Below are 13,346 nucleotides of genomic sequence, written 5' to 3' on the forward strand. Positions count from 1 at the left end.
ACTCTGCTATAAACCGGTGCTGTTGGACAGGTAAATCCAGGTCACAAATCATATGTAATGAGTCTCTGGGTAATTTTACAGGCAAAGGCCAGAAAGGTGAGATAACTTGCCTGAGGTCACACAGCAAGTTACAGAATCAACCACAGGGCCCAGGATCTCTAACTTCAAGTTCTATGCTTTCTTTATTTGTGTTTTCATTCACTTCATTTTCAGATTTGCTCAAATCAAAACAAATTTCTACTTAGGGTAGGAGCATAAAAGAAAAATATATCTTTGTTTATTATAAATGTTGTTGATTCCATTCCTCCCTTTTGTGGGAGAGTACTAGTATAGCCACACAATGCTCTTTCCACAGGCTAAAAAAAGGGGGATTAATGTCAATCTTTTGCCAAATCTCCCAAATGAAAACTACTTTTAAAGTATCCCAAAGAGAGGTGCCTGGGTGGCTCAGTCATTGGGCGTCTATCTTCGGCTCGGGTCCTGATCCCAGGGTCCTAGGATCAAGCCCTGCATCAGGTTCCCTGCTTGGCAGGAAGTTTGCTTCTCCCTCACCCTCTCCCCCTCCCCCTGCTTGTGTTCTCTTTCTAGTTGTGTCTCTCTCTGTCAAATAAATAAAATCTTTAAAAAAAAAAAAAAAGGATCTTTTCTAAATAAATAAATAAATACCTACCTACCTACCTACCTACATACATAAAGTATCCCAAAGAAAACAGAGGGAAAAGGAACACTTATTCCGTGAGGAATAATTACATACTGGGCAGACACCTCATGATAAGGTAAGGATCTAGAGTGATAGGCAAACATACCCACATATTTCCTTATTCTCTGTAGTGTTCGGCTCATAAGCTCATTTTCATTAAAAATTAACTTTCCCAAATACTCAGAGACACCCCTACTTACGCTGTTGCACACTGCAGCACCTTCTGAGGAGGGCAGCCCCTAGGCACCTTATCTCTAACGGCAGTGTCCTTTAATGCTTACTTTAAGTAAGGCACAGAGCAGCTCTGTCTGGTGAAAAAGGCTGTTTACTCTGCCCACGCACGCACACACACACACACAGATATATGTTTATGTGTGTATATATGCATATATGTACACATACAAATATATATACACACATAATATACATATTTACACACACACACACACACGCACACTACATACACACAGACACACAGACACACACTAGGGTAAATATTTTAATTCCATCTCCCTTCAATCCAATCATCCATGACAAGAACACAGAAACACCCAAGGGTTTGCGGGCTGGCATCATAGCTACCCTCAACATAAGCAAGGATTACAAAAAGGCAAGATGGCAGACAAGAGTGACTTCTGGTCCTTAAAGATGCATTATCATTAAACTCTAGTACCAAAAGACTGTAAACAAGAGTAAGGTTATTGACCTAAATCAGAAGTTTTTACTTTCCCCCTGAGCATAAAGTCTATAACCACTTCTGACCTTATTGTGTTCCCTAATCTGAATAAGCTCTTTGGTGAAAATCAATGTACAAATAAGGGCATTCTTCTGAAGATAATGCTATGTGTTCACATTCCTGCAAATGGAACATTCTAAGCATATCTCCGAGTAAGTTGTATAAGAAGACAGAGAGAAACTTGAAAAATCTTCCCCAAGAAGACATTTTGGGGGTGGGGCTCCTGGGTGGCTCAGTAGGTTCAGCCTCTGCCTTCGGCTCAGATCATGATCTCCGGGTCCTGGGATCAAGCCTCGCATCGGGTTCTCTGCTCAGCGGGGAGCCTACTTCCCCCTCTCCCTCTGCCTGCCTCTCTGCCTACTTGTGATCTCTCTCTGTGTGTCAAATAAATAAATAAATAATCCTTAAAAATAAAAGAAGATATTTTTGGGGGGAATATATATATATATTTACATATTTTATATATATTTATATAGAGATATATATCTGAACTTAAATGAAGCATTTAAGTTTTCTTAATATTCTAGTCTAATACTAATATTATTTTTCAAAGGAAATGCATATAAATAATACTATCAAAATAAATATCATACACAAGGAATATTTAGACAAATTAAGAAAAGATGGCCAAAAAAATTCTATTAAAGACTGTTCACAGTGACATTATGGAACTCTGAAATATCTAAAAGAACATTATATAGAAACTTATTTAAAATCACTCTTCCTTAATCTCCCACCAAATTCTTCTACTACTTTGCTGAAACTTTCCCTACTCCGTTCATAGTAACAAAGCCCAGAAGAAGTTTAAGTTATCCATGTCATGGGTCTTCACTTTAGGTAGCTAAAATTTGTATTTTGTGCAATTTGTTGTTACAGCTAAACAGTGTTTCATTTTTTAACCATGGGCCAATGGTAGCTCCAACATTCAAGATACTCCAAATTATACTTATTTTTTTAAAGGTTTTACTTATTTATTTGAGAGAGACAGAGAGAGCAAGAGAGAGAGAGAAAGAGAGCATGAGCAGGGGGACGGCAGAGGGAGAGGGAGAATCAGTCTCCCCGCTGAGCAGGGAGTGGGAAACAGGGGTCAATCCCAGGACACTGGGATCATGACCCAAGCCAAAGGCAGACGTTTAACTGACTGAGCCACCCAGGACCTCCACTCCAAATTACACTCTTAATATATCCCAAATTGCAGCCTAAAATATCTATAACCACTCCTAACAACCACTTTTAATCATAAACACTTCATATTAAAAAATGAGTCAGTGCATCTACAACTTTAATCATTCCTGAATGATAAAACTATTAAGAACAAGTCCCTGAACCAAACCCCCTAGTGAAAACACTGATATAAAACAAATTCTGCTCTCGGAAAATTTTTCAGCCCTAAACAAATTTTATCATATGATCTCTCCGATATGAGGAATTTGAGAGGCAGAGTGGGGGGTTATGGCGGGAAGGGAAGGAAAAAATGAAATAAGATGGGACTGGGAAGGGAGACAAACCATAAGAGACTCTTAATCTCAGGAAATAAACTGAGGATTGCTGGGGGGTGGGAGGTAGGGATGGGGTGGCTGGGTGATGGACATTGGGGAGGGTATGTGCTATGGTGAGTGCTGTGAATTATGTAATACTCATGATTCATAGGCCTCTACCCCTGAAGCAAATAATATATTATATGTTAATTAAAAATAAACAATCAAAACAAACAAACCACAAAAGCAATCAGAATTTGGGACATAACTTCTCTGGTCTCTACGTGGAGAAACTGTCTTTATTTAAAAGATCCTAGGAAAAGAACCAGGGACTATCCAAGCAAACGTCTCTAAAACATACCATTTAAGTCGTTACCTCCATCTACATCTAAGAGTTTAGGGAGACAATATTCATTTTAATGTATTTATTAAATGCCTGCTATATTCCAAGAAACTGTGCTTAGCACAATAAAATAATGAAGCCTGCATGGATCTTGTGGTTTAATCAAGAAGACAAGACATGCATATTAATTAGCACATAGAACACTATATGTTAACTCAATGGTATAAAATGTCAGAGAGTTTGGAAGTTGGGGGTAAAGTTCATGCTGGGAAGATTAGGGAGCTTTTATAAATAAAAGTGTCACTTGAGCTATTAACTTTCAAAAAGGTGTGGAAGTGGAAAAGTAGACTCTCTAGAACCAAAGAGTCACTTGGCTAAAGCCTGCGATATTCAAAGGCGAGGAGGGAAGGAAAACCCTACCTAAGAAGAAAGTCTGAGAAGTACTGGTGAGGAAACCATTGTTACCTCTCAGCATCAGTAAAGACCTAGGAAAAATACTGACTTTTCAAAAAAAATGACTTCGACTTCAGGGAGAATAAGAGGAACTGCCTTCATTACCCCTCGCCACATCCACTGTCATTATTTTTAAACCAGGGTAATAGGATTATTTCAATGATTGAAGATGATAGCCAGAGTTTTTAACTCCCAAGATGCCTTCCTTACCTACCAGAAGCACAACCCAGGTGATTACCTGCATCTGAGCTGGAAGCCCACCAAGGACAGACACACGTTTCTCAACCTCCTCAATACAATTCAACGTGTGATCTCCAACACCACTCTCCATACAAAATCAATGGCAAAATGCAACTTATTTAAATTTAATGAGAATTTAATACCCAATACTATGTATTGTTTGTTAATGCTAAACCTTTCTATTTTCACATACTTTCAATAATTTGTGAAGTGACACCTAAGCTTGATGGTAAGTCTTAAGATTAAGGTTATCTTGAATGAGTTTCTTCTAGATAAAACCACCCTGTAAGAATGCATTACCCAATACGTTGCTTATTCTTTTGTTCTACACACACTCTCTTTCTCTCTCTCCCCCCAAAGGTGAAATCAGCTTAGATTTCTAAAACAGGACTCCTGATAACAAACGGGCAGTTGAAGGTGAAAGGTAGAACAAGACCAAGCATACAACTCATGTAACTTTCCACTTCAAAATAAAATGGAAAATTACACCTGGCTTTATTCTATTTTTCCAATTTTTATGCAGGTATTAAAAATATCATTCTCCTAAATCACATTTTCACTTCTTGCTAGGTTAAAGTTTAATTTTACATTTCTATTAAACTTATCCACATTTTTAATACATTAATGAAATCCTTCAAAGAACTAAAAAATCCTACTAGTTTTACAGATACCTAAGAGAGTATGACTTTAAGAGTACTTAGTAACTTCTGCAAAAGCAAATTCAGAGAAGCAGCTTTAAAAAGGAAGGAATAATTTGAAGAGGAAAGGAAAGAATTTTCTTATAGGTCATTGGTGTGCTTTGTAAGTTGGACTAAACAAAATTAATATAACCAACAACTGTTCCTCTGGGAAAGGCTTTTTTTTTTTTTTTTTTAAAGAAAACTTATTAAATAAGTAGCAACAGAAAAAAAATCACTCTAAATTTCAAGAGTCACTTGACTGGGACTGTGGAATTCATTGATACTAAAATATTATTAGATAAACTTTATCACCTTTGGCATATTTAATTGATAACTGAGTGACGAATGAAGTATTTTGTCAAAGAAAAAATCAAGAAGTATATATGCAACAGAGAGTATCAATGACCGAAGAAGAAAAGGAACTCCTGCTCTTTCATTTGCTGTGTCGTACCTGCCATGAACAGTAGTCGATTTGATAATATCCCCAGGTAGCACCACTGAGAGTTCAATGTCTTTATCTATTGTGTTTTCTTTCTGTTCCATGATGCAAGTAGAGGATTCTACAGTATCATCAACTGGAGAGGCATCGAGATATCTGGTCTCAGCTGGAGGAAGTGGTGCCTTGGCTTTTGGTTTTCTCCTTAAATAAAACAAAACACAGAAAATAAAATATTTCTATTTTTAAAGTAACTTTCTAATATGATCTAACTTAATAAAAACACAATGTGCATGTATGTTTTTCACATCTAGGTAAAAAATGCACCAAAATGTTTACTGCTTATTAGAGATGTTGGAATTAAGGGATTCTTGTTTGTTTGTTTTTGCCTTCTTTAACTGGCATTTTCTTTTGCTTTCAACAATATGACTACATTATCTGGTAATAAAAACATGATAACAAATAACTTCGATATTCACCTCCATTAAGTTCAACTAATGTGTTTTAGATATAGTGAAGAAAAAGTGTAATACTTTTTTTGATGAGATAAATCATAAAAATCCTTACTATGTCAGGATGGAGATCAGCATCTCATTTCCACACCTCATAACAGCTCTTACCTATGTTTCTTTCATTCTGTTTCCAATCTAGTGTGTTCTGCCTCTCTATCCAGACAACCCCTACCTACTCTTTGAGGTCTAGCTAAAACCACCCTCCCCTAACCCCTCAACATTCAAAGTCTTTCCCTATATAGCATATACAACAGATTCCATAAATTTAACATTTTTTCCATTTTTTTCCTGGGTACCAGTTTCATCTCTCTGCCTACATTTATAACTCCCTACAAAAAAGAAGCATGCCATACTTCCCGTGGCACTTAGCGATGAACAATGAACTATGATTGGTTATTTGATGGAATATATTTCTGCTTCAGTGAAAAAAAATCTATAAATAATTACTCTAATAAATGTTTCAGTGTCACAAGGGCAACCTATTAACGTATTTATAACAGAAATTGGTAGTAGACATCCTGAAGAAATACACATGGGCCAATTCACTGACTTGATGGGTTGAAAAAATAAAACAAAAATAAATATAAAGTAACTACTAGTAATGACATATACCTAAGCTTTTGAAAATGTTACCTTTATGAAAAGCTAATTGCTTTTCGAAGAACAACTACTACTGCTTTCCAGAAAAATATAAACTTTAATTCCTCCCTCTCCCCATTTCCTACACAAAGTAAAAAACCAAACAAGATAAAAGAGCTTCTTTGTAAGTAAATATGTAACATCCACCCATTTGTCATTTGCAAAATTTAAGGTTTCATAAATCCAAGTACCTCTATGCATCTGATGGCACGGAAAGCAGAAACAAGCTTCCTACACTGTACATTAATTTTCTAAAATAATAAGCCTTCCATTTTTAAGATATAATTGGACAAATATAATGCACTTGAGAAAATATTTCTTTTACACTAGTGACAGAAGTGAATTTTTAAAAGTGTTACGATTAATACACATAAAATATCTATATAAAGAAAAACTTTATCCAGTTTCAAAACATTTTTAATCTGTAGAAATTAACTACTCATGGATTCAACAGACAATTACCTAACAGACAATTATGTGGCAGATTCACCTAAACACTGGGGATGTAAAAATGGTAAGACCCAGTTCCTACCCCAAAAGAGTTTGAACCTCCAACGGACTGATAGATACATACAAAATGATGATAAAGTGTGATGATTGCCCTAATGTAGATACACAGATGATACAGCTACAGCTCATGGGAAGAGAAACTTTCTTAGGATCCCGGAAATGTATGACAGATGAGAAACACGAGAGGAGTTTAAGGGAATGAATAGAAACTCACAGGAAAAAAACAAGAAATAATTGATATTTCAGGCACAGGACATCAAATGGAGACATGAAAGAAACTGCTACTTTACAGAATTGAACAGTTTCGTAAAAATGCACAGAAAAGTTAAAGGAGATAAGAAATCAGTGAATCAATTTTTTAAAAACATTGATAAATAAGAGAATTCATTAAAGCTGCTCGGTATATAAACACACTAAAGTCAATGGCCTATATAAACAAAAGCAAAACTAGTCAGAACGTATAATGGGAAAAAAAAAACTTACTTTACAATAGCCACAAAAATGAATCTTAAAAATTGTTCTAATATGTATAACAAGAATTTTGAAAAATCTGTATGAAGAAAATTTTAAACGCCAAATATTCACCTTGGATCTCTCCCTTCAAATCCAGATTTGTAAATCCAACGCCTGCTTGACATCTGGAAAGTCAGATGATTAACTGCAATCTCCACCTTAATTTAACTTCGATTCCTCTACCCAGCTCCTCCAAACCATACCCCTTTCTCTCCAAGTCTTCCCATCTCTGTAAATCACAATTCTTCCAGTTGCTTAAGCCAAAAAAGTCCCCTCACACACACAGTTGCCATCCAATCCATCGACAACTTCTGCCAGCTCTACGCGATAGACCTGGCTTCCACCGACAGCCCTGTTCACCGAACACCTCTCTGTTCAAGCTGCTAAGCAGTCTCCCAGCTCCCAGCATTGCCACTTTACATTCTCTTCTCAACACAGCTGCTGGAGTGATCCTCTGAAATTGTAAAGTCAGATCCCCACACCTCCTCTCGTACCCTCCAATGACTTCTGACTTCACAAAGAATAAGATCTAGAGTTTTGTCCTCTTACCTCTGGTCTCTCCAATTTCCTTTCTACCTGCACTCATGACCCTCCACTACTGTGTGTGACTCTTGCCCTTCCCTTGAACACACCTAGAATAATCCACCCTCTCCCTTTATTTTTTTTTTTAACTCCTAGAACATACCTGACAGAAGATCCTCACAGGATCTGCTCCTAACTTTAAAACTATTTGTTTTACGTTTTGCCTTAGGGCTTATCAGCAACTAACATACTTATCATGTCTCCTTCCATTAAAGATTAATTAATTACATGACAGTAGGGACCGCCCTGTGTCACACATATTTAAAAATGCATAGAATTTCTGGAACAATGTCTGCCTCATAGGAGACACTCATATTTACTGAATGAATGGATTTTTACATCAGTGAGTACTTCCCACAAAACAAGAGTTACCTATGCATATAACTGGGAAGAAAAAGTTCACCCCACCAAGGAAGAGAATGAATTTTTTACACCAGAATTACCTGTTGGACTTTTAGACACTGATTATATTTTAAGACAATGTGTACTGAAAAAAACACATTGGATTCATTAGCCAGAAATAATTGGGAAACTTAAGGTGTTAAGAGTTTCATCAGGAAGGCTGGAGAGAAGCCACAGGCAGGGAGAGAAAGCAGCAGGGACAACTATGTTCTCAGTGGAGCTGGCTTCCAAGAGTGGCAGGACTGGGGTCTGACAGGCACCTTCTGCTGCTGCCATCCTCCTCCCAGCCCTGGCTTTCATCATGCCAGGCACTTTGTCATCTCCAAATGTGGCCCATCCTGGTCTCCATTTGAAAGCCACCATCCTCTCTACCTTTACCATATTCTTTATCCTTTAAGGTCCAGACTGAGTCACCATTCCTTGGGACATCTTTCCTCTTCACTGCACACCACAGCAAATTCCGATTAACAGTTTTAATGTTCTATGTATGTGTGACTCTTATTTCTTAAAGTACTTTGAGTCTGTGATGAAAACTCAAATTACTAAAGATAAGGCTACTTAAAAAGAAAAATGGAGAGCAGAACAAAGCACTAATTGAAATATTATTTTACATGGAACTTCTATTATGAACATCCTAATGTTCCCTATTATTCAAATAACAAAGTATTTGTCACCTTTGGTGGTGATAATTGGAAAGCATATTGGTCATCAGACCAAGATCTTTCTATGGTGAACTAGAAATCCAACCAGGATAGACGCAATGTCTAAGTAATTAAATAATGAATACAAAGGAAAAATTAAGTGTCATAAAACAGATGAGTAACTTAAAAATTCAGAGCAATGAGAGCATCTTGAAGCTAGCTTTGGGGGAGTGGGAAGGTATACTTCAAAGAGAAGAGATATGTGACTCAGTTCTTGAAAGAAAAGTAGACTTTATGCAGGCAGAACCTGTAGGATCATTTATGTGTTGGTTCTCTATTATGATCCGTTTACATTAAGTTTGGCAATGTGTCTGCAAATTAAAGTTTGCTTACCACACAATGTAATCCCTCCAGAAGAATACTGCGTAGAGGTCTGGATTTGGCCTGAATCCTGAGAAGCTTTTAGATTTTGTTAACAGTTTTTTTTTTTTTTTTTAAGATTTTATTTATTTATTTGACAGACAGAGTTCACAAGTAGGCAGAGAGGCAGGCAGAGAGTGGAGGAAGCAGGCTCCATGCTGAGCAGAGAGCAGGATGCTGGGCTCGATCCCAGGACCCTGGGGTCCATAACCTGAGCCAAAGGCAGAGGCTTTAACCCACTGAGCCACGCAGGCGCCCCCCCTCCAGCAAAATTTTTAAAATACCTTTTACCACCTCACATTTCTTCCAACCTTTTGAATTTTTTGATTGAGATGCTCTGAAGCAGTAACAAAATTAAATGTCACCCAAAGCCAAAGATATAGTGAAAATAATCAAAATTTATAGTGTAATCCAGGTGTAGGAAATTCTGGTAATACAAAAAAACAAAAACAAAAAACCCACACCACATCAGCGTGCAATAACAATTATAATTTACTGCTTAAGAATACTAATTTTCATTAATATTTTAAAATCACAGTAAATGTCATTGAAGTCTCCCCATCCCCTTTATTTTTAAAAAACTTTATTTACTTGAGAGAGAGCAGGAGCAGGGCGGGAAGGGGCGGGGGGCAGTGCCCATGGAGAAGAAGCAGACTTCCTGTTGAAGGAGTGGATTGACACTGGGCTCAAATCCATGGACCCTGAGCCTGAAATCATGACTGAGCCCGAGGCAGATGCTTACCCACCTGGGCCACCCAGGTACCCCCCATCCACCCATCCCCTTCCTTTTAAATAGAATATTTGAGCCAGTTTTCCTACCCAGGGGATTTTCACATAAACTCTTCACCAGTGGCCTAGTTTGACTATCAGTTTTCACTGTATAGAGGTGTTACCATAACAGAAAACAATAGCAAATTTCACACAAGAGTGATGGAGGGGGGACGCCTGGGTGGCTCAGTTGGTTAAGCAGCTGCCTTCGGCTCAGGTCATGATTCCAGCGTCCTGGAATCGAGTCCCGCATCGGGCTCCTTGCTCAGCAGGAGCTTGCTTCTCCCTCTGCTTCTGCCTGCCATTCTGTCTGCCTGTGCTTGCTCTCTCTCCCTCTCTCTCTGACAAATAAATAAAATCTTTAAAAAAAAAAAAAAAAAGAGTGATGGAGGGGAAGTTATACTGAAAAGATACAGAAAACTCCTCTAGGTCTGGACAAATATGCACTAATCAAGTCTTAAAAATAACAAGCCATAATATCACAAATGAATACGGTGAATTGAGGAGTATTTACATCTATACTCTCATTTACAATTGATTTACATATGAATGCATGTTTCTGTTTAAAGCATGACATTGTTTTTCCCCCTCAGCTAGAGGTATAATTGGTATAAAAAAACACTGCACATTATTAATGTATGTGATTTGATAAGTTTGTACAAATGCATACACACGTGTTCCCATCACCACAATCAAGATAATAAACCTATACATCACCCCCTCAAAAATATTGATTTATTCATTAAAATTATCTTAATATTATATTCAATCTTCATAATGAAAATTAAGGTACAATTTTACACTATGCCATAACATTTTTAAAAATACCAAAACATAATTTTAACACAGAATTTAATCGATATCCTATTTGTACTGATTGGGGTTTTTTTTTATAACATTATTTCCAAAGTATTTCAAAATCATGTGCCCATTTTCCTAAAGATTTATTTATTTATTTGACACACACACAATGAGTGGCGGAGGGGCAAAGTGGGAGGGAGAAAGAGAATCTTAAGCAGGCCTCACCCCCATTGTGGAGCCCCGCATCAGTCTCTGATCCTGAGATCATAACCTGAGCCCAAATCGAGAGTCAGCTGCTCAACCAACTGGGCCACCCAGGCACTGCTCATGTGTGCATTGTACACATTATTCCATCTCTGTCAATATTAAATCCTTAATATAAATGAAAAGGAGCAATAAATGAGAAGCTCAGCAAAACAACAGAAATCTACTCAAATACCTCTTAGTTTGGAAGAAAAAAAGCTTTAAATTATATATGAGATATATGTACGTCTGTAAGCGGCTACTCAAGTCCAATGGGATCTCATGTGTTTGCTCTATTTATATAGTATTCCTGTATTCACTCAGGGAAGTACTTTGCAAAATACAGCTTCAATATTAAAGACAAAAATATAAAAGTGGAATAATAAGTCTTAAAACAATAGGCTTTTTACATATTACATTCTAATGACCAAAAATAAATTGAACAGCCACCCTTCCAATATTATAGTATTATACTATATAGTATTATAATATTAAAGTATATAGACCTTCAGTTTAGAGGGCCCCCAAACATATGATGTATGATGTTGGTAAGTGTTGGTAAGGCAGCCCTTCAAAATAACTGGCCATGTTTGGTAGCCTCTAAGCCATGCATTTCAGCTATAAATTATGGACCAGTTCCTCAAAGCAATTTCTTAGCGTCTCTCTCTGCATTTAATGAAATAAGAGAAAATTGTAGTCAATAAAAATCTGTTCCAATGGTGGGCATAACATTGTGCTACTTCCTTGAGGGAAAACAATTAAGAACAACAAAAGGTCCCTTTTCTTGATGAGCTTATTTGAAGTACAGTGAACACAGCAAAATGGCTTTAAAAGATAAACAGTAAATGAAAGGCAACAAAGGGAGGCCCCCAAAATTATATGACTCTGAACAGACATTTCTCTGGTCAAGGTCACCAATCACCTATGTGTGTCCAAATCTAATAGACAATTACCTGAGTCATCTCAGTTACACTTGAGTAAGTTCCTAAATTCCAATAAGGACACATTTCATAGTTATGCAGTAACTGTGCTTGGAATTCTTTTCCCTCAGTTTCTTTGTGTGACAACACAATCTCTTACCTTCTTCCTCCTTCACTGTCACTCCTCAATCACAATGCCCTCATCTCCCTGCCCAGGCTCTTTCCCTGCCCTTTTCTCTTTCTACAACTCTCACCTGCAGGTGATTTCATCAAACTCCAAGGCTTTAACTATCATCTGTAAGTTGATGACTCTCAAATTCACTTCTCCAACCCTGACCTGTTTATTGAACTCTGATTTATATGCCCAATAATCTCATGGTCATCTCCATTTGGATGTCCAATACGTTATCTCATGACCCATACTCTGGATTCTCCTCTCTACTCCGATCCTCATTCTTATCCAATCCTCCCCCGCTACTCCCCATGCCTGTAAATGGCACCACACTAAACATCCCATTAACTCAAACAAAAGTCCTAGGTATATTTTTATTCCTCTCCGTCACTACCTTCTATTTCCAAGCCACTATCAAGTCCTGTGAGCTCTTCACTCTAAAACACATCCTGAATCTGTGTACTTGCCACCAGCTTCTTACTGTGTACTTGCCACCAGCTACTTTCCACCCTGGCAATTAAAGCATAGTCTCTTGTTAGGACTGTTGCAGTAGCCTCCCGACTGGTCTCTCCTGTTTTTCCTCTTGTGCCTTAAAATCTATTCTTTGCAGTAGTCAGGAGCGCTTTTTTTTTTTTTTAAGATTTTATTTATTTCTTTGACAGAGAGAGAGATCACAAGTAGGCAGAGAGGCAGGCAGAGAGAGAGGGGGAAGCAGGCTCCCTGCTGAGCAGAGAGCCTGATGGTGGGGCTCGATCACAGGACCCCGAGACCAGGACCCAAGCCGAAGGCAGAGGCTTAACCAACTGAGCCACCCAGGGGCCCCAGGAGTGCTCTTTTAAATATGTAAATCTGACACCTCGCACCTATGATCCTTCACTGGCCTCCAAGTGCACTGAGAATAAAACCCAAATTCCTACCCTTGGTGTACAAGGCCCTAGATGAGCCATCCTGGTGGCTGTCAAGGTGTGATTTCAGAGGAGCAGCAGCGGCGGCACCAGGGACTCTGTCAGAAATGCACATTGTCAGGCTCTACTGCAGACCTATACTAACAGAAACACTGCGAGTGGAGTCCTAGCAATTTGCATTTCACAACTCCCAAGTGATTCTGATGCCTGGGAGTCTCCAAATGCACAGACCTAGCCTCTGCAAACCTCTGA

The 13,346-nt window shown here is 38.0% G+C and overlaps 1 protein-coding gene across 7 annotated transcripts in view; it reads right to left on the reverse strand.

The window, feature by feature from the left end:
* The window catches only part of COBLL1 (cordon-bleu WH2 repeat protein like 1), a 167,523-nt gene that overhangs the window by 57,952 nt on the left and 96,225 nt on the right, over positions 1–13,346 (reverse strand). For all 7 annotated transcript variants that reach the window (XM_047721952.1, XM_047721951.1, XM_047721950.1 and 4 more), the window contains one exon: positions 5,082–5,270. In XM_047721952.1, coding sequence (XP_047577908.1) covers positions 5,082–5,270 — 189 coding nt within the window. The remainder of the gene's footprint in view (positions 1–5,081; positions 5,271–13,346) is intronic.

The sequence above is a fragment of the Lutra lutra genome, chromosome 3 (assembly GCF_902655055.1).
Source record: "Lutra lutra chromosome 3, mLutLut1.2, whole genome shotgun sequence".
Classification (NCBI taxonomy): domain Eukaryota; kingdom Metazoa; phylum Chordata; class Mammalia; order Carnivora; family Mustelidae; genus Lutra; species Lutra lutra.